The sequence below is a fragment of the Sinohyriopsis cumingii genome, chromosome 15 (assembly GCF_028554795.1).
Source record: "Sinohyriopsis cumingii isolate HCF-2022 chromosome 15, ASM2855479v2, whole genome shotgun sequence".
NCBI classification, from domain to species: Eukaryota; Metazoa; Mollusca; class Bivalvia; order Unionida; family Unionidae; genus Sinohyriopsis; species Sinohyriopsis cumingii.
In genome coordinates, this window is record NC_142975.1 from 15413610 (window position 1) to 15435242 (window position 21633).

The 21633-nt window shown below is 33.8% G+C and overlaps 1 protein-coding gene across 1 annotated transcript in view; it reads left to right on the top strand.

Moving 5' to 3' along the window:
* LOC149781301 (lysophospholipid acyltransferase 5-like) overlaps positions 1-18798 on the top strand; it is a 56883-nt gene extending 38085 nt beyond the window's left edge. The window contains exons 10-13 of the mRNA XM_089935389.1: positions 711-858; positions 4745-4903; positions 12599-12717; positions 17321-18798. Of these exons, the coding sequence (XP_089791515.1) occupies positions 711-858; positions 4745-4903; positions 12599-12717; positions 17321-17342 (448 nt within the window). The 3' untranslated portion in view covers positions 17343-18798. The remainder of the gene's footprint in view (positions 1-710; positions 859-4744; positions 4904-12598; positions 12718-17320) is intronic.
* Positions 18799-21633: the final 2835 nt, after the last annotated feature.

Below are 21633 nucleotides of genomic sequence, written 5' to 3' on the forward strand. Positions count from 1 at the left end.
GATTTAAGTAAATGGGACTGCCTAGGCATGGTGGAATCGTGTCAGTGTTAATGTTGAAAATCCTGACAGTGAGAAATGAAGAAAATGTAGTTGAAATTCTTACAGCAGGTCTAACTGGAATGTGTTAGGTCTCCTTCACCACCTTAAGAACTTGACAATTCACAAAGATGAGTGTTATTTCATTAGTTTACAAAAGTAAAAAACAATGATGGAGAAAACCATAGTTCATTAACTTGATTGGCAAAAGCAGACATTGTTTGATCAATATTTCTTAAGACCATGACTTCATTGAATGCTTTCGTAAATTAGTTGTACAATTGATACTAATTTATATATATCTGCATTAATTTGTCTTTTGTTATTTTAATGTACAGTATTTTCTGAGTGCATCATACTATTGATATATATGTGTATTGGATTTAGTTTTCTGCGCCATATGTTGTTGTTTTTTTTAATCATATGATGTGCTGACTTTGTAATTAAAAAATGTATAAGTTTGCAATAATATTAATTTCATTTTGATAACATGCCCTCTTTGTGTAGGCATTCCTCTTGAAAGTCAAACCCTCTGAAAAAAGGACTTAACATCTGTGTTGTCCAGTTGTCAGAAATTTCACTGTAGAGAATGCTGTTCAGGAGGAGTCTACGTAATCACAGATCCCCAGGGATGTATATATAATGTCAGCAATATCAAAATTGTACATTTGCAGGTATGTGTTCAAGAGATTACGCTTTCTTGGAAACAAGCAGCTATCACAGATAATTACATTGTCTTACCTGGCTGTCTGGCATGGTATACACTCAGGATATTATATGAATTTCTTCCAAGAATTCCTTGTTAGCAACTCTTTGGCAGAGGTAAGCACTACATTTATCTTATTAATATGTTTTTAGTTCCCCTGGTCATAGACCATTTGAATTTACGGGATGGTCCATATCCAGTATGGCCACCACATTGGCCATCTTGAACAGCTTGTAGCTACTTCTTCAGAATGGATGGTCATATCAACATAGCGTTTTTATTGAAAGACTTTTATGAAGTCTAGTTTGTCCGAAATGAAAATGATGACAATCTGATTCCCAGTATGGCTGTCATTGTTAATGACTTTAAAATTTTATTTTTGGTACTCCCCTAAACAGAAAGTCATGTTGTAATAATAATAATAATAATAACAATAATAATAATAATAATGAGGACTTTGTATAGCACCTAATCTTCAGAAGCTCTAAGCGCTTTACAACATTAGACAACACCTATAAGGTAAAAAATCATATACAGTAGTCCCCCTCTTGAATGGCCCCCATGCCACCCGCTCCTTACGGCCAGAATCTGTTGGCACCAACGAGTTTGTGTTCAAAAGTACCCCTCACGAAAGGCCACCCGGCTGATGCGGCCAGCATATTAGTGCAATAATATAAAATTTATCCCTCACAAGTGGCCGCATTTTATTTTAATATGTATCCTGAACCAGTATTTTATTCATAATGTGTGTTAAGTAAACCAATTTCTGTTTCCCAATGTCAGGTTTTCGTTACTGAAAGAAATGTTGAACTAAAGTACATGTACCACTAAGGTTAATATTATATCATTTACGCCTCATGAGAAGCCACATTTATTCCATAAAGACGAGAAAGACTCAAATTTTAATCCATACAAAAGGGTAAGTACATGTAATCTAATTAGCCTTACTGCTGTGAAATCATAAGATGTCTGGTTTAGTCACTTTGATAATTGTTAAGATTACAATTATTGAACAGTAGTAACAGCTGAGAAGTGGCAGTATCGATGTACAATACCCAAGTCAGCAGGAAAATGGTTTGATAGCCTTTATGGCTTCCCTTAGTTGAGCTTGTTCACTTTGATAATTAGTGACTATTACAGCTGACAATAATTGTCAAAATAACATCGTAACGGCCACGAGGTAAAATCTGTGTGACGTTAATGGTACATATCAAAGCCATTTTGGCTTCTCTCAGTGTAAAGAAATGTATAAAAACAATAGGGTACCAGACTGTGACTAACGAATCACGTGACAAGATCACTTCCTTCAGTATTGTAGTTCGCAATATGAATAACTTACTGCAAAAAGATCAACATGTCATTGAGGAAAAGAAAAATTCTCAGTTTAGAGGAGAAAGTAAAAGTAATTCATCTGACCGGGGTGGGGGGGGTCGAGGATCCTTGCAGAAAACTGATGTCGGAAAGATTCTGATAAACAATATCGTTGAAGATAAGGAAACAATTCTGCAGAAGTGGGAAGGTGAAATGGATGGAGAAAGGAAGATTGTTTGAGCCAGGAGATGTTTGTATTCTGATTTCAATTACAAGAATGAGCAACAATTTTGTCAGTTGAATTGGGATATGACGACTTTACTGCAAGTAATGGATGGTTGTACAGATTTCAAGTGCGACACAATATTAAGTGTTCAGTCCTTAGTGGAGAATCAGCTGATGATAATAATGAAGTTGTCGATGATTGGAACAAAAGACTAAACAATATATGCAGGGGATATGACAGCAAGGATCATTTTAATTGTGACGAGACTGGTTCGTTTTTTAGACTGTTACCAACAAAGTGACAAATGATGTGATCGGTAACATAATTATAAAGACAGTTTTAAAACGATATCAATGGTTATTCATAGCATTCTTTTGAAAATGATGAAACGGTTTGTTTTACATTTATTTCACAACATGCATGTGGTTTTTAAATGAAAATATTAAATGTTTTAGAATTAAATGTACTTGTGACTTTCTTCATATGTATTTACTATTCACATTTGTCATTCCCCTCTAGAAAGGCCACCCTCATTATAAAGCCACTTCCCTGCTGCAATAGGGGTGGCCTTATAAGAGGGGGACTACTGTATAATGATATGATTACAAACACGAACACCGTGAAATTAGAAAACATAGAAAAAACATGCTGGGAATATTTAAGATAGGAAACATTGTTAGGTCTTTAAGTTTGTTCTTGCAGATGAAATAAGTGAGTTTTGAGAGCATTCTTGAATGTAATCACTGTGTCTTTGTGGCTAAGTTCAGTTTGCAATTCATTCCACATTGCTGGGCCCTGGTATGCAATAGAATGCTGTCCATGGGACTTTGTTTTCATAGTGGGAATAATGAGTATACGATTGTCAGAAGAGGGGCGTAAGTATCTTGCTGGTGTGTACACATGGGTGAGGTCGGATAGGTATGTTGGACTAGAGTCCGTCAGTGAAACGTAGCACAGAGAACAAATTTTGTGTTTGATTCTGGATCGAATGGATAGCCAATGTAGGGTACAGAGCAGCGGGGAGGTGTGCTCTGATTGTGGTACTCTAAGTATGATCCGAGCAGCTGTGTTTTGAAGTTTTTGAAGTAGATAGTGAGATGAACCAGACAGAATTGAGTTACAATAATCCAGTCTTGAAAGTACTAATGAACACACAAGTGTTTTAGTGGTATCAACTGAAAGATATTTGCGAATGGAGCTGATGCGTCTCAGCTCAAGATATGCAGCCTTGCATATGTTCATGACATGTTGGTGCAATGTGAGAGTACTGTCCAGAGTAACACCTAGGTTTCATACTGATTGTGTGAATTTAATGTTGTTGTTGCTGATATTTATTGTTTGAGGTAAAGGATGTGAATGAGAAAATATTTGTGTTGTAATCAGAATGGCCTCAGTTTTATCATCATTTATCTGCAGCTTGTTACATGTCATCCATGATTTCACATCAGAAATGCACCTCTCTGAATGAAAATGACTGGAACTCTTCTTATGGCGTCTTGTTGGTCCTAAATGATGCTGGTCTAATATCCAGTGTGCTACAATTGAAGCCATCTTAAAAATCTTATAACTACTTCTTATGAATAGAAAGTCGTATTGACATGGAGCTTTCACCAGAAGACATGATGTTTAGTTGGTCCTCGATAAAAATGGTGCCAATTAAATGTCCATTATAGCCACCTCAGTGGTCATCTTGAAAATCTTATGACTGATCCTCCAGATCGGATGGTCATATCAGCATGGGGTTGTCACAAACGACTTATTTTCTCCGGATGTCTGGTTCATTCTGATTGATAATAGTGATGGCTGCCCCAGTGGTCATCTTGAATCTCTTGTCGTGGAAGGGGTTTTTAACTAGTAGATTACTTAGGATGTTTAGTTGGTTGCAGATGAAAATGGTGCCATTCTGACATTTATTTTATCCAACAAGCAGCTAATTTGAAAATATTGTCATCACTGAAGAAAAGGTATTATCTTAAATTCCTGGGTATTCTTTTCAACCAGTACTTCAAGGTACTCTCATTAATTCTATAAGTTTGATTGAATAGCAAAACATTACAAATAATTTAATTTTGTTGCAATCTTTGAATTGAATGAGACAATAGAAGATATCTGCAGTTTAGTTACACATGTTGTACAGTTTTTAGATGTTGTAATTCCTGTACATCTGTCTAAACTTTTCCTAAAATTTTACCAGTGTCAGAAACATTTAATCAAAATTTTATCTTTGCCAACTTCACTTAGTGCCTTTGCATTTTTTAAGTGCCTGAAGTTGCTTTGTTACAGTAATTATTGTTAGCCTATAAACAAATACTCATTGAAGACATGACCTTTAATGTTTAATGTTCAGGGATTATAATCGAGACGATAAGATAGTAAGTTGGTTTGATATGACATACTTTTTTCATAATGTACCATGTATATTTCACAGATATATCATTCACAGTCATTTTTGCATTTCTTTTTAGTTCATCAAGTTCTCCCACAAGCTGCACATTTTAAGAAATATTAATGACTCTACAACACTGAGGCCACTAGTTTGGCTTGTGAAGAAAACCACAATTGCATTTTCATTGAGCTATGCACTAGTTAGCTTTGTACTATTGTCATCCGATTCCTATATGAAGGTAAGTGCTTGCAGTTTATTCATAACTAATTTGCATTTTTTGAAATCTTGTTTGCTTTAGACATGTTTATTAAAAACTATAGACATACTTCTTGATTGACAGCTGTACATGTTTTTGTAAAACTCTAGACATACTTTACTGACAGCTGTACATGTTTTTGTAAAACTTTAGACATACATTACTGACAGCTGTACATGTTTTTGTAAAACTATAGACATACATTACTGACAGCTGTACATGTTTTTTTTATTATTATAGACATGTTTATTAAATACTATAGACAAAATTTCTTTATTGACAACTACATTTAAGTCTCTTGGGTTTCTCAAGTCTAAAGGGTACAGAAGTACCTACTAGGCTAACAGCTACATCTTAATTACACTTGCATAAGACACTAGCTGTAATGGAAGGTGTATATAATGATAGTTATACACTGTTTTGTACACATTATATATGATAAAATTTTGAAAATAGTAATCTTTAGACAATAAAACCTGATTGATTCATACATCATATTCTAAATGCATTCATAAAATGTCAATGATGGAAAAAATTTAAGTGAATTTGTTGTCTTTCGCCATTTGCATCACACGCAGATTAATTGCAACTTTTGTGATATTGCATCCATTTTGTTGACGTTCACTAATAAAATCGCCAAGTTCTTTCTCCAATTCAGGCAATAAAGCGATCCCAGTCTGATGTGCCTCCTTTGTTCTTGGCATCTTTTCTAATGCCTCTTTGCTTTTCTTCCATTTCCGTACTTCTTTCATGTGTACACAAAATTTGCAGCATGTTGCAGCACAGTTATTTGCTTCAGCATAATCAATAACTTGAAGTTTGAACACTGCATCATAAGCAGAACGCATTCTATTATTTCCATCACTGTTCATGTAAACCATTACCTTCAGCTTCTAGTCGTAATAAACATTTAAACCATTGCCTTCAGTTTCTAGTCAGAATAAACATTTAAACCATTACCTTCAGTTTCTAGTGGAATAAACATTTAAACCATTACCTTCAGTTTCTAGTTATAATAAACATTTAAACCATTACCTTCAGTTTCTAGTTGTAATAAACATTTAAACCATTACCTTCAGTTTCTAGTGGAATAAACATTTAAACCATTACCTTCAGTTTCTAGTGGAATAAACATTTAAACCATTGCCTTCAGTTTCTAGTCAGAATAAACATTTAAACCATTACCTTCAGTTTCTAGTCGGAATAAACATTTAAACCATTGCCTTCAGTTTCTAGTCAGAATAAACATTTAAACCATTACCTTCAGTTTCTAGTCGGAATAAACATTTAAACCATTACCTTCAGTTTCTAGTGGAATAAACATTTAAACCATTGCCTTCAGTTTCTAGTCAGAATAAACATTTAAACCATTACCTTCAGTTTCTAGTCAGAATAAACATTTAAACCATTACCTTCAGTTTCTAGTTATAATAAACATTTAAACCATTACCTGCAGTTTCTAGTCGGAATAAACATTTAAACCATTACCTTCAGTTTCTAGTGGAATAAACATTTAAACCATTACCTTCAGTTTCTAGTGGAATAAACATTTAAACCATTACCTTCAGTTTCTAGTCGGAATAAACATTTAAACCATTACCTTCAGTTTCTAGTTATAATAAACATTTAAACCATTACCTGCAGTTTCTAGTCGGAATAAACATTTAAACCATTACCTTCAGTTTCTAGTCGGAATAAACATTTAAACCATTACCTTCAGTTTCTAGTCGGAATAAACATTTAAACCATTACCTTCAGTTTCTAGTCGGAATAAACATTTAAACCATTACCTTCAGTTTCTAGTCGGAATAAACATTTAAACCATTACCTTCAGTTTCTAGTCGGAATAAACATTTAAACCATTACCTTCAGTTTCTAGTCAGAATAAACATTTAAACCATTACCTTCAGTTTCTAGTTGGAATAAACATTTAAACCATTACCTTCAGTTACTAGTTGGAATAAACATTTAAACCATTACCTTCAGTTTCTAGTTGGAATAAACATTTAAACCATTACCTTCAGTTTCTAGTCAGAATAAACATTTAAACCATTACCTTCAGTTTCTAGTGGAATAAACATTTAAACCATTATCTTCAGTTTCTAGTCGGAATAAACATTTAAACCATTACCTTCAGTTTCTAGTCGGAATAAACATTTAAACCATTACCTTCAGTTTCTAGTCAGAATAAACATTTAAACCATTACCTTCAGTTTCTAGTTGGAATAAACATTTAAACCATTACCTTCAGTTTCTAGTGGAATAAACATTTAAACCATTACCTTCAGTTTCTAGTCAGAATAAACATTTAAACCATTACCTTCAGTTTCTAGTGGAATAAACATTTAAACCATTACCTTCAGTTTCTAGTCAGAATAAACATTTAAACCATTACCTTCAGTTTCTAGTCGGAATAAACATTTAAACCATTACCTTCAGTTTCTAGTCGGAATAAACATTTAAACCATTACCTTCAGTTTCTAGTCGGAATAAACATTTAAACCATTACCTTCAGTTTCTAGTCAGAATAAACATTTAAACCATTACCTTCAGTTTCTAGTTGTAATAAACATTTAAACCATTACCTTCAGTTTCTAGTTGGAATAAACATTTAAACCATTACCTTCAGTTTCTAGTTGGAATAAACATTTAAACCATTACCTTCAGTTTCTAGTTATAATAAACATTTAAACCATTACCTTCAGTTTCTAGTCAGAATAAACATTTAAACCATTATCTTCAGTTTCTAGTGGAATAAACATTTAAACCATTACCTTCAGTTTCTAGTCAGAATAAACATTTAAACCATTACCTTCAGTTTCTAGTCGGAATAAACATTTAAACCATTACCTTCAGTTTCTAGTCAGAATAAACATTTAAAGCATTACCTTCAGTTTCTAGTCAGAATAAACATTTAAAGCATTACCTTCAGTTTCTAGTCGGAATAAACATTTAAACCATTACCTTCAGCTTCTAGTCAGAATAAACATTTAAACCATTACCTTCAGTTTCTAGTCAGAATAAACATTTAAACCATTACCTTCAGTTTCTAGTGGAATAAACATTTAAACCATTGCCTTCAGTTTCTAGTTGGAATAAACATTTAAACCATTGCCTTCAGTTTCTAGTCAGAATAAACATTTAAACCATTACCTTCAGTTTCTAGTCAGAATAAACATTTAAAGCATTACCTTCAGTTTCTAGTCAGAATAAACATTTAAAGCATTACCTTCAGTTTCTAGTCGGAATAAACATTTAAACCATTACCTTCAGCTTCTAGTCAGAATAAACATTTAAACCATTACCTTCAGTTTCTAGTCAGAATAAACATTTAAACCATTACCTTCAGTTTCTAGTGGAATAAACATTTAAACCATTGCCTTCAGTTTCTAGTTGGAATAAACATTTAAACCATTGCCTTCAGTTTCTAGTCAGAATTAACATTTAAACCATTACCTTCAGTTTCTAGTTGGAATAAACATTTAAACCATTACCTTCAGTTTCTAGTCGGAATAAACATTTAAACCATTACCTTCAGTTTCTAGTTATAATAAACATTTAAACCATTACCTTCAGTTCCTAGTCGGAATAAACATTTAAACCATTACCTTCAGTTTCTAGTCGGAATAAACATTTAAACCATTACCTTCAGTTTCTAGTCGGAATAAACTTAAATAACTTCTGATGGTAGTAATATCCTTTTTATACTTCATTTTGTGTTTTTTTTATCCGATTGTATTGGATAATTATTTATCATTGTTTTGTTTTTTTACTACTGGTAGCTTGATTCCGTTAATAAGATATGGTTATCTCTGGTGACATCATTGCACACATTACTATTTAAAGCAGGTTTGAAAACCATGACCCCCTGCCTTATCTTACTAAACAATACATGAGATAGTCTGTATGGATTACACATTCATTGCAACATAACAAACCTATGATTCCAAGGCATTATGTATCATAGGTTAAGCATACTGGTAGTTATTGTTTCTGCAGCTTTTAAACCTCATTGCTGTTTAAACAACTAATAAATCGAAGATGATCAGCACTGATTGCGGGTGCTCAGTTTTTTTCAATACATCAAGTACACTTTTAACAAAATGTATGTGGCTGCCTTTTACTTCCAAACACACCCATCAAGGAAATCTTACAAATTATATTCTGAACAATTAATCACTTCTTGCCTACTTACCCTTTCCAGGCAAGCATATAAAATAAACCCAGTGGAGTCTCTGTTGTTGCTTTAAAACCAGCGTACATTATTTTTACTCTCGATACAAACAAGTTTCTGTTATAAAAACCTTTAGAATCATAATTCCTAACTATGTTTATTTAGTTTGTTTTCATATCTTATTAACACTGAAATAAAGCTAGTATGCATTTTGTAAGGTACCATAGATTTTAATGATCACTGACTAAGAGAGAGTTGAACACCTTGATTGAGAGATTATTAATTTTTCAGTTCTTTTGGAAAAATAACACATACAAACGTGGCTTTAATACATGTATGGCTACATTTTCTGATGGATGGACATGTTTCAAGTAGAATTCAAGTACAGTAATGTCAGACCTGCTAACAATTCGATTTTGTCAGAATTCTTGCAAAAATTGCCCAACAAAGTACAGACTTACGGAATAGAAGGAAAAACTACAGAAATATTATTGTTGCTGTAAGATCCGGATAACTAGCTCGTCCATGTTAAATTTGACTCTGGGTTTCATATTTGCTGTAGTGGAATTAGCAGTAATAACTCAGATGCTTTAAACTGCACATATATTTTCATGCAAAATATCTGCAAGATCAAACAGATGATCATAGAATTTTTTAAAAATTGCATCCAGCTACTGATACAGTTAAAGAGGAAAGGAAAAAAAACAACCTCTTATAATGTTTTAATGATCATTTCAGAAGAATAAAAAGGAATATTAAGATTGTTCTGAAAAACAAGGAGGAAGGACACAGTTATGTTGTTGTTGTTGTAGGGATTAACGCCATTTTTCAGCACACAATAGACTATACATGGCGGCCAGTATTAATGGTGGAGGAAGAACCCGGGAAAACCCCCCAGAAAGTACCACCGACCCACGAGAAGCTACTGGCTAGCTTTCTCACGTACCCACATTGGCTGAATATGAGACTCAAACCCATGCAGACAGAGGTGAGATGGCAGTGATCCGTAACAGAGAGCGCTTTAGACCACTCGGCCACTCAGGTCCCCCACAATCATGTTAACCCTCTGGTGGCCTAGTGGTTAGAGCATCCACCTCTGATGTGGGAGGTTGTGGATTCGATCCCTGGCTGAGTCATACCAAAGACTTAGAAAAATGGTACTAACAGCTGCCTTGCTTGGCGCTCAGCATTAAGAGGTTAGTGTTAGGACTGGTCGGCTGGTGTCAGGATAATATGTCTGGATGGGACATCATGCTACATGTCTGCAGCATGATGCCCTCAGTGCTAGACATCACTATAAACTGTCACACTGCAGACATTGTAGTGATATGACTGAAAAATTGTTAAAGCTACGTTAAAAATCCAAATCACACACAATTATGTTTATTGGACATCACATGTCAATTTGAGTATGTCACATGGCAGTAGATATGATTGCCGTCATTATGTGAAATGAAAATAATTTTAAGACTTGCATCCAGTCGAGAGATAGCAACAAGCCAATAAACTGCAGAGGGTTTGGAACTGAACTAGAAGTAAATAAGGTCTATGTGTACTTTGCAAAATTTTCAGATGAACATAATGTTTACCATCGATGTATCAAATTGGAAAACCAAACTTTTTAAATGTACATTTTCCACAATAGCAAAACACATAGATGCCAAACATTACACTTTTGGCATAATCAGTATGCTTTATTTCACCAAATTATGTTTTGCATTGGCTTGTATATGGATTACACTTTTTTGGTACATTAAAAAATAAGATAAAAGTAAAACAATAAAAAGGTTTTTTTTTGTCATTTTGATTATCATCTCCTTCATTCCACTTGTATCAGTTTTAGAATATTCTTAAAAAGATGACTGGTGTCTAAGAATAGAGTAAGAATACATTCCTTATTTGCTATTTATTGCAATCGAATATGACCCATTTCCAAGAAAACAGATCGGTTGATAAGCTAGTTAGTTAGCAAACTAGTCTATACTTTTAAAGAAATGGTGCCAGATGTTAAGCAGAATGCTTTATGGTGTGAATTGTGGATGTTATTTGATGGAAAATGTTATAGCAGATGGATCTCATCAAACATGTCAGATCAGAAAAAGAACAGATCAACGCCAACTTTAATAGAAGAATCTAATAATATAGTACGGCAGTCTGAGTGCCTGACCATGATCATTGCAGAATTCCAGTTCACAAACATTCAGCTAAATTTACACATCTGGACTAGTTAAAGTGAGTGTTGAATATAATTAATTGTTCGTATTTTGTGTTCGTATCTGGATTTCACCCTTTGTGACAGGAATTTTGACCAGGAGCAAAAATAAACATCTTTTTCATATGTACTGTAATTCTGGTATGTAATATATAGATTACACTTTTTCTGCCCAAATTTTTTTTGTGCAGTTATAATAATAATTACATTTATACCTCTCATGGTGTTGGCAAACAGATGATACTTTGTTACACCTTACTAAACACAATTCAAACTTAAAAAAAATCAACTGCCTTACTGAGACAATCTTTTTAGGGTCGGCAGGTCTGTAGTGCATGTTTTTCATTTATTATCCCACATGTAAAGGTAGACAAAACTTGACTTCATGACAGCACACGTCATGTGAGCTATGTGGCATCATTAGGCATGTGATCTTGTCTTAGGCAGTCTACAATAACAATATATACTAATAGTCAACCAAAAACGTTTTTAAAATCCATTACCCCATGGATAAACTGATCCTGCTTCTTCCAGACTTTTTTCTACTAAATTATTTGGCTTATACATGAGCATATACAGTAATACTTCTTCATCACTTATGCCCGTAATGTACAATCCATGGTCACTCTAATTATACATGATCATCGTGTCAAAATTTTAATAATAGGCACAAAAGTAGATGCAAGTGCATTCTGTGAAGAAGTGGACAGTCTCTTGTGATACATTTATTTATTTTTAAAAGTAGATACCGGTAGATACAAAATGAGTAAGATGCTTATTAACATTCCTAAAGAAAAGTTGCCTATCCTGTCAGACTAATTTGTAAAAGATATAACTCTCGACCTGAAACATTTTTCACTGGATGTACATTTGAACTATTCTTGAGTTTTTATCCCAATCTTTTTTTCTTTTTATTATTGACTATTCTGTGAAATGGTGAATCAAACAAAAATATAGTGTCAAAGTAAATACATTATAAATTTCCAAAATGGAAAAGAAAGATGTGAACTAATTATGTATAAATAGAAGAATATAATTCTTAAGTAAAGGAATAATACAGGCAGTATGTTGATCATAGGTATAAGTGACTGGCAGCAGAGAAGAATTTGCAGCTCCCGAATGACAAAGGGGAGGCAACTCTGGTAATAAGTTAACCAGCCAATCACGATAGGTGTTATGTGCATTAAGTTCATGTTATGATGTAAATAATATCCTATGTTACTTTGTTTATGTTGTAGAAATGGTCATTATTGTTAACATACACATGACTGTCTGATCATCATATTTACAGGTGTACAGATCAGTCTACTACATAGGGCATCTGTTTCATCTTGTGCTGCCTGTTGTTTGTTTATTGCTGTCCATGCTGCTTTCCAAACCTTCCAGTGTCAGTGGAGTATACACAAAGAGGTACACATTTATCAACATCATATACTTATACTAAATGATCTTCACTTTATCTAAAAAGGATCAAGCTCTGAATACACTGCTAGCCGTTGCTGTATCAGCCTCAGATCATACTAATGCATGTTTTCCAAGTTAACAATTGCAGTATAGTGTGAATATACCTACCCAGTTGGGTCAGTTTATTCATTGATTTATAATTTCAAACCTGATTATGACATGGGGGGGGGGGGGCTAACACTATTATCACCTGCAGATTTCATACCAAACAGAAGTTCTCAGTGGAAAAGATGACCCTGCTTGTAGGTCATTTCCATTTCTTGTACAAGTCTATTTTCGGTGAAGGGGTAAATACACAACTATAAATGTTTGTACATAGAAGGTAAATACTACATCGTCTTTTTCTGATATTTACATTGTGAGATGAAGCAAATGGAAAGAATGATAACTAAAAATTTGCCTTTCACGTGGATTTAACAAGCGGTGTAATTTCTATATTAATGTGTGCAAAGGGCTGTAACTCGCAACTCTCAACTTTATGGTAATTGATGGAATTATCCAGCAGTTACTGAATAGGATGAACTACATCACTGTTATTGTGTTATACCTTACTGAAAATTGTTCAGACTTGTGGGAAAACATAAATAACCTTACTGAGAAAGTGTTTTTGGTTTGGCAAGTCTGAAAATATTAAAACTTTCAACAATGACATCTCCAAAACAAAGTGCTAATCGGAATGGGGCCGAAGTTGATAGAACTAATCTTGGTATTAAGACCTTTAATAATTTTTATAATGATGCCTATCTGGCACCAAATCTGGCCAGTACTACCACAAATTGAAAAACCTTTTGAATTCACAAGAATTTAACTGAATTCTATAGAAACTATCCCAGCATAAATACCTTTTGAATTCGCAAGAATTTAACTGAATTCTATAGAAACTATCCCAGCATAAATACCTTTTAAGATTTTCACCAATGATGATACAAAATGTCAGCCTTACTAAAAAAAAGAAGAAAAAATTGACCAATTTGACAGAAAGCAACCTTGCATAAATAAACAGAAGGCAACCTTGCATAAAGGCCTTTAAAATTTTTAACTGCTTACCTTTTGCTGTGACCTTATATATACATTAAGCTCTCCAGTTCTGCATGTAATAGCCACACGTATTTAAAGGGGACATGTTGCATCTGATTGGTTGAACTGGTAAATACTGTTGAGTTCAATATTTTTTAACTGATCTTGGTCCAGCCTGCTAAGTGAGCTTATATTGTCAAGATCTTAGAAACGAGCACCAGCCACATATATGACTGAGGTGCTTTTTAGAGGCATCAATTCTAATCAAATTTGTATACACCTACCCAAGTTGGCATTTGTCATTTTGTCTGTGCTACTATCTGTTGTCAATTTTGTTTCCACACAATAACTCTAGTCTTCCGCTATCTACAGTTTCTGATCTTTTTGGATGGTTTACACTTGTCGTTAGAACTATACTGATTTCACTGTCAGAGGTCAAAGTTACTGTGATCGATAGAAAGAACAGGGTTTCTGCACCAGTAATTTTCTCTGTCATTTATGGTTACCAAACTTTGTGGATGGCTTGCATTTCAGGTAAGGATAAATCCTTGATTTTGGGGTCAAATGGTCAAGGGTTACTATAAATGACAAGAAAAATGTTTTCTCCACAATGATATGTTTTACAATGCATTCCTGGACCAAACTTTGTGTTGAATTTTACATTGCATTCCTGGACCAAACTTTGTGTTGAGTTTTACATTGCATTCCTGGAGTAAAATTTGTGTTGAGTTTTACATTGCAATCCTGGACCAAAATTTGTGTTGAGTTTTACGTTGCATTCCTGGACCAAACTTTGTGTTGAGTTTTACATTGCATTCCTGGACCAAAGTTTGTCTTGAGTTTTACATTGCATTCCTGGACCAAACTTTGTGGATTTGTTGTACCATGCGTAAAGAATAACCCTGTCTATTCTGGAATCAATAGGTCAGAGGTCAAGGTCACTGATTGAAATGAGAAAAATGTTTTTTTTTTTTTAAATAATTTTTTTGACCATATTCCTTTTGTATGACTTGCACTATGGCTAAGAAAAGATGTTTATAGAGTTTTAAGTCGAAAAGTTAAAGTGCAGGGTAATTTGGGCTGGAAAAAAACAACATGGTTTTTGTATGCTAACTTTAATACTAGACCACATTACCTTGATCAAAGCTTTTGGAGAGCTTGCACTTGATGTATAGAAGAGACCTATTGATTTTTGGGTCAAAGGTCCAGGCCATTACTTATGGTTTTAAAAAATGATTTTGCAAAATATATATTTTAGTGTATAGCAAATTTTGACCAAATTTTTTGATGGCTTGCACCACCTAGAGGAATGAAATGCATTTTTGATTCTGGGTTATGGATATCAGAAGTAATAGTCTTTGTAAATTTAATAAGAAAATGTCATACCTTTGGCATAGTATCCTGAAGACCTTGACCAATGATCTTTTTCATAGAGACCCATCTGTATATAATCAACCATGCCCTACAAGATTTTACATTGAGGACTAATTAACATGGGGCGGCATATGTTGTGCCATTCATTATACTCTTGCTATAAATTGTGCCAGTCACCATTATCTACAACCTCAATTACAAACTGTAGGGAATTCTTTTAATTTCTTCTAAATAATTGCTTAATAGAATTTGGCCAAATTTGAAAGAGAGCATACTTGCATAAAGGCCACTCCATCACATTGTGCCATCATGTTTACCATCCTTGGATAACCTGTTCTGGGATTTTGCCCAAACACATTTTCGCTAGTTCTCATTTGTTTCTCAATGTGCTTGCCCTAACGACCCAAGTTGATCTCAGAATAAAAATCATGGAGGAGCAATTCTCAGTGTGCTTGTCCTAATGACCTGAGTTGATTTCAAAATAAAAATCATGGAGGAGCCATTGAGCATACCCTTGCCATTTTCCATCAGGTTGAGAAAAAAACCTTGGATGTAATTCTTTGCCATATATTTGGAAGTACTTTCATTTACATAGTGCAGTATGGTGGTGGAAGGAGACAAAGTTTTACAATATGAACATTGTCTGCCTTTTCTATTCTTAGAAGTATGTCCAAGGTTATTTCTTGACCTAATGGAAATGGCCAGTCTTTGTTTTGACTGATGATGTGCATGTTCTCCATCTTGTTTCTGTCTACTCCTGCCTCCTTGAACCTCATTATCTAACATTGGAGTCCATTTTTCTAATCTTATTTTGATGCAATGTTTGTCAAAAATAGAATATATGATTTTAATATCGGGATCTTGAAGCATTTTGATAATGAGTAAGATCAATACCTATTAAGGAGGTGATATTGCCTAACTAAACCCTTCTAGTGAACTGATCAACTGTTAGGTAAACAAGACTGGTGATCTTGTTTGAAAAATTACCAATACCACATTTCTCTAGTTTAGTCCCCATTTTAATCCCTATCAAAATTTGGAACACCAGAATTAAATAAAATTTAATGTACAAGAATTTTTTGATACAAACTTTAAAAGATTTTCATTTTCCAAATGTGCTATCTTTTGAGGTGAAAAAAAAATAACAAGATAACTACATACATTATACTGAAGTGTGAAGGATGCAAAATTCCAGTCACTCTTAGATGTTTACTTTTTGTGTACAAAATGCTTAAGCAGAAAACATTATGCTGAATTTTTTTTAATATCTAATTAATGGTTGGGACTCTGTTGAATATGGTAATTGCAGGAAATATGTCTCCATTATCAATAGAGAAACATGTTATTCTGTGTTATGTAACATGTCCAATCCTTCAAACTGGCTTTTTCCTGGTGATGCCAGGTTTGATGTTGAAAACCATTAATACATTACAAATTTATACAGATATATATATTAATTGTGTTTTTTTTTTAAAGCAGAGTGAAAATTTATTGTCCAGTTATTTTTTTTGTTCTTAAGACTTTATGATTAGTTTCGATCAGGTTCATTTCATTAGAATTAGAGCATTTTAAAAGCAAAGAAAATAAAGATTCTATTCCTTCATGTAACTTGTTTGTTAAACATCAAAATGTCTAGACCTGAGTTGGAGTGTGCAATCAAGCTGAATGTCATTGTGAACATGGAATGCTTTCACTGTTCCATAACATTTGAGAAGTTCAGGCTCAAGTTTTTAATCCCTAAACAAGATGGAAGACTTGGAGTGCATCCAAGTTCATAACCCCTAAAGCAGATAGGATACTTGGAGTGCATCCAAAATCATAACCCCTAAAGCAGATGGAATACTTGGAGTTCATCCAGTTCATCTAAATTAAGGGAGTTAGTAGAGACTTTGAAAGTATGAAACTTCTGAAAACTCCTTGATGCTAACTTCACATAGATCAAATACAGAGAAGATTAAAATAGTTGGACCATAGTTACGGGCTTTAAACATATGTGAGTTAGGAGTGTTTATCTGCTTCTGTAGGGAAAGACCAGGCTCATTCTGTGTACGAGTACTGCGATAGTCTTTTGCCAATCATTCAAGTGAAATGGGCTCAAAATGTAGTGAATGTTTTTTTGTATGCATAGATTACAGTACATATTTTTCTGTATTTTCAGTGTTGACAAGAAGACCAGCTGATACAGACAGACTGTGATGATGATAAAACAAGGTTCAGATTGACATGGCAGTGGGCCTGGATCCTGCCTTGTTTCACTCAGTCTCTTTTTAATCTAAAAAAGATGTGATTTAAGAGCTATATTTTTTACAGGTATTTGTCATCAATGAAAATTCTAAGGAATACTATGTCATATATATTTTTCTACTGAAATGATGTAATAAAATTGAAGCTTATTATCAAAATACTGTAAACCTTTTACTGGGAGTCAAATTTTAACATTTATTTTCATCTTTTTACATTTTTATAATATCTTGTATATTTGATGGATGTGTGTGGTGCTTATTATGACAGAATATTCGTAGAGTCAAATAGCATTTCCTGATCAATCAAATCCTGTTGAACCTAACTGCTTTCATCCAAGTTATCAGAAAGACTTTCCACTTGCTGTTGCCAAGGGTTAGTTAATTTCCCATATGCAAGCTAATATCCAGACATAGATGAAATCTGCTACTGAAATGCAACATGCTTAGGCACAGAATTTGAAAATTAAAATGGGCAAGTAAAACTGAAATGTCCCCAAACCTGCAGAGTTAGTACAACTCAAACTTGTTATCCAAACTCCAGTCATTTTGTTAAGTTCAAAAAAGGCTTTTCTGTATTTTATATAGTTGAGTGTGTGCCTGTATTGTGTAGTGTAATGGAATTGAAGGTTCTTTTTATACCCTCAACCATATCTATAAAGGGGACATTTAGTGTTGCCCATGCCCCTCCATCTCATTCTCTTCCATCAAGTCATTTCTGCCCAGTAAATTTTCAAGCACTACATTGATGGTTGAAGCTAAATTTTATAAAAGGTTTCACATAAAGATCAAGGTCCTTGTACATTTTTGCTATTCTTCAACAAAATTTAACAGAGTTAGGGCACCTGTTCGATTTAAAACGATGCCTTTCATTTGCATCATATTGTTGGTGTCTGTGTTATACTGATATGCTTTACTCTCCCACTAAAAGGTAACTAAGTACAAGGTGATCCCTTTTGTAGACTGGTTATGAGAATTGATTCTGTCTGAATATTTAATAGTAACATGTATAAAATGCCTCCCTATCAATAAGCAGTCCATGTTTATGGCTTCATGGTCATAGTGAGAGAGTGGTTTTAAGAGAGACTAGAGTTTATATCCTATGATGCAGCGTTTGAACATGTACACTTTCTGTATGAGATTATAGTCTTTTTATTGCTATGCTAAAACGTTGAGACTTGGAACCATTGTTTTACACTCACCTGATGTTTTTAAATTATTTCTTTATGCCCTATTAGAACTTGATATATAATTAGAAGTTTGAATATATTTTTGTTGTTCATATAACTAATGAGTTCTTGTTGCTATGGACAACAGTTTTGATACACCACTTAGTTTTGTTTATAGCACCAATAACAACCACAAATTTAACAAAAAAATAAAGGATAAAAATTTTTGTCTCTTTTTATTTTGTCTCTTTTATGATGTATTTATGCTGACTTTTATTACTGGGGATTGGCAAGTTTTATAAGTATATATTTATGAATTTCAATGTACATTGTAGATTCAGGGTAATAATTTATTGAATGTCTCTTATTATAAGATTTGTTTAAAGGATTTTGACTATTTAAAATTAAAACGAGTGAATATTATATATTATCTACCACACAGCATTCTCGTGGGTCGGTGGTTCTTCCCTGGGTTTTCCAGGGTTCTTCCTCAACCAGTTATACTGGCCACCATGTATAGCCTATCTTGTGCTGAAAAATGGCGTTAAACCCTAGAACAACAACAACAACATCTACCACATAGCAAATGCAGTGCACTGTCTGATTGGTTAAGGGTCAAAATTTATGAGGGTGAATGGTTATGGGTCAAAATTTATAATGGTGAAATCCATGCTGCATAGTAGCGTTTTCATAAATTTATAGCAATCTGTGTGTCATATGCTGTGTCTGTCATTATGCTCCCATTGCTTACAGAGGGGACAGCTTGATTTGGTCATGTCTGTCCATTCATTTCTATGCATACTCTCTGCAGTCCATCAGTCTAGAGACTATGGTTAGCAGGACTGCACAAAATCCTTTCACTGTAAACACACAGAATTCAGCTAATTTATTTATACATATATGCAGAAGATTGGATTTTCAGGACATTACAGCAATTTTAAATGTTCATTACACCTTTATGAACATTTTCGACTTTTGACAAAAACCATGTCAACACATTGAATAAAAGGACTACTTAGGAAGACTAATGAAGTTTTAAAGATACATTTTTTTAATTTGTAGATTATCTAAATGGATCTACTGGCCACTGCAGCAGTTTTTAGCTCATTTGACCATCGGTCAAATGAGTGTATAGTATTGCCCTGTGCACATCCATTGTTTGTCCAGCAATGAACCCTTGTTTGTGAACACTCTCAAACTTTATTTCTAATCAGATTTCAGTTGGACTTGGTATATAGGCTTCTATCATCATGATCTGAGATGACTTCAGTTAACAAGGCGATGATCATCAGATTTGCTTGACATGTGAACAATGTCCAGGCCATAGTGTGGAGCAGGATTGAATCATCTAAATGTTGGCGGATTTTGCTTGTAAAGGGTAAAGATCAAGGTCACTGGCTCAAGAAAAATGGTTTTAACAGATTTTTCAGTTATCTACATAGAGAACAATTAATGCAGGTGTACTCGTATTTGGAAGCTTATAACATCAAGATCTCAGTATCAAACAATGAGTTCGTGGGATACAAGATATGTTATAGGTTGGGGCAAAGGATAAGTGGCGGTAGAGGAATCGAGGGCTCTTAGCAAATTTTCCCAACCAGTACCCTTTTTGTTGCCTCTTCCATCGAAGTAACTGGTATCATGAAAGAGAATATTCACATTGTATAACTGTGGCTTTCTTTCCAGGGTATATAAAATAAACTTTTTTTTCTTCTCCCTTGCATAATGGTTTCTTTGTCTTTTAGCTGTACTGGTGATATACCAGAAGAGCTTACACAATGGCTTGTTGTCCGTCATCCATCCATTAACACAAATTTGTTATTGCTTTTTCTCAGAAACTACTTGGAGGATTGCCATGAAACTTTACAAACATTTATTCCATGGTCTATATGGTCCTAAATGAAATTGGTGCTGCTTGGAAATCAAATATGACTACTACAGAGGCCATCTTGAAAATCTTATCACTACTCCAGTTTAGATGATTATATCAAGATAGGGTTCTACTAAAAGAAGACTTGTGATTTCTAGTTGTTCCTGAATGAAAACTGGGCCAATCGGACATCCAATATGGCTACTGTGACAGCCATCTTGAAATCTTATTATTGATACTTCTCCTGAACTGATGGTCATGTTGGCATGGGGTTTTCATCAAAAGACCCCTTGTAATGTGTAGTTGGTTTTAAATGAAACTAGTGTTGACTGGATATCCAATATGGTCACTGCATTAACCATTTTAAAAATATTTATATCAATGCAAATGGATGATCATATCAGCATGTGGTTCTAAGTGAAAATGGTGCTGCCCTGACAGTCATATCAGCATAAAGTTTTCACCAAAGGTCTACTAATGGTGTCTAATTTATCATAAATGAAAATGGTGCTGATTTTAGATCTGGTAACCACTACAGGAGCTAATTTGAAAATCCTGTAACTCAAGAATATCAGATGGTTTCAGCACTCCGCAGGTAAAGGGAAGAAATGTTATGTTTTACCTTTGTTTTTAAATTTTGTATCATTTATAAAAAATAAAATCATTTCTGACATCATAATTCATCATAATCCTGTCTTCAAAATCTCTTTTGCATCTCATTTGCTCATGATGGACAGTAACGTAATGCTTAGTGAACCATACAGTTCTGCATAGTTTTGCCACACATTTTAAAATCCTGTAGGAATTTATTTTCTGGAACCAACTCATTGTGATAAAACCAGTTTTGTGGTTATATGTGACAAGTGTTGCCAAATATATGGCTGATAACACTATGGTTTATATCTGTTCATAATTTGTGGAAAATGTTAGTACATGTATTTGGGGATAGGTGGGTTTGCAGTGATTCCTATGCCTTTTTGTAATTCAATATTTCTTCCTTTTTTTCATTTACAAGAGGATACAATATATTAATCTTTTCAATGTCTATTTATATTTAAATCAATTTTGAAAATCTATTTACTCTCTCTGTCTTTGTTATCTTGAGTTTTCCGAGTGTTAAATTTTCATTTTTCTCTTTGCAGTATATTTTCTTTCATTGTTGATACATAGATAGCTTGATAAAATACAGCAG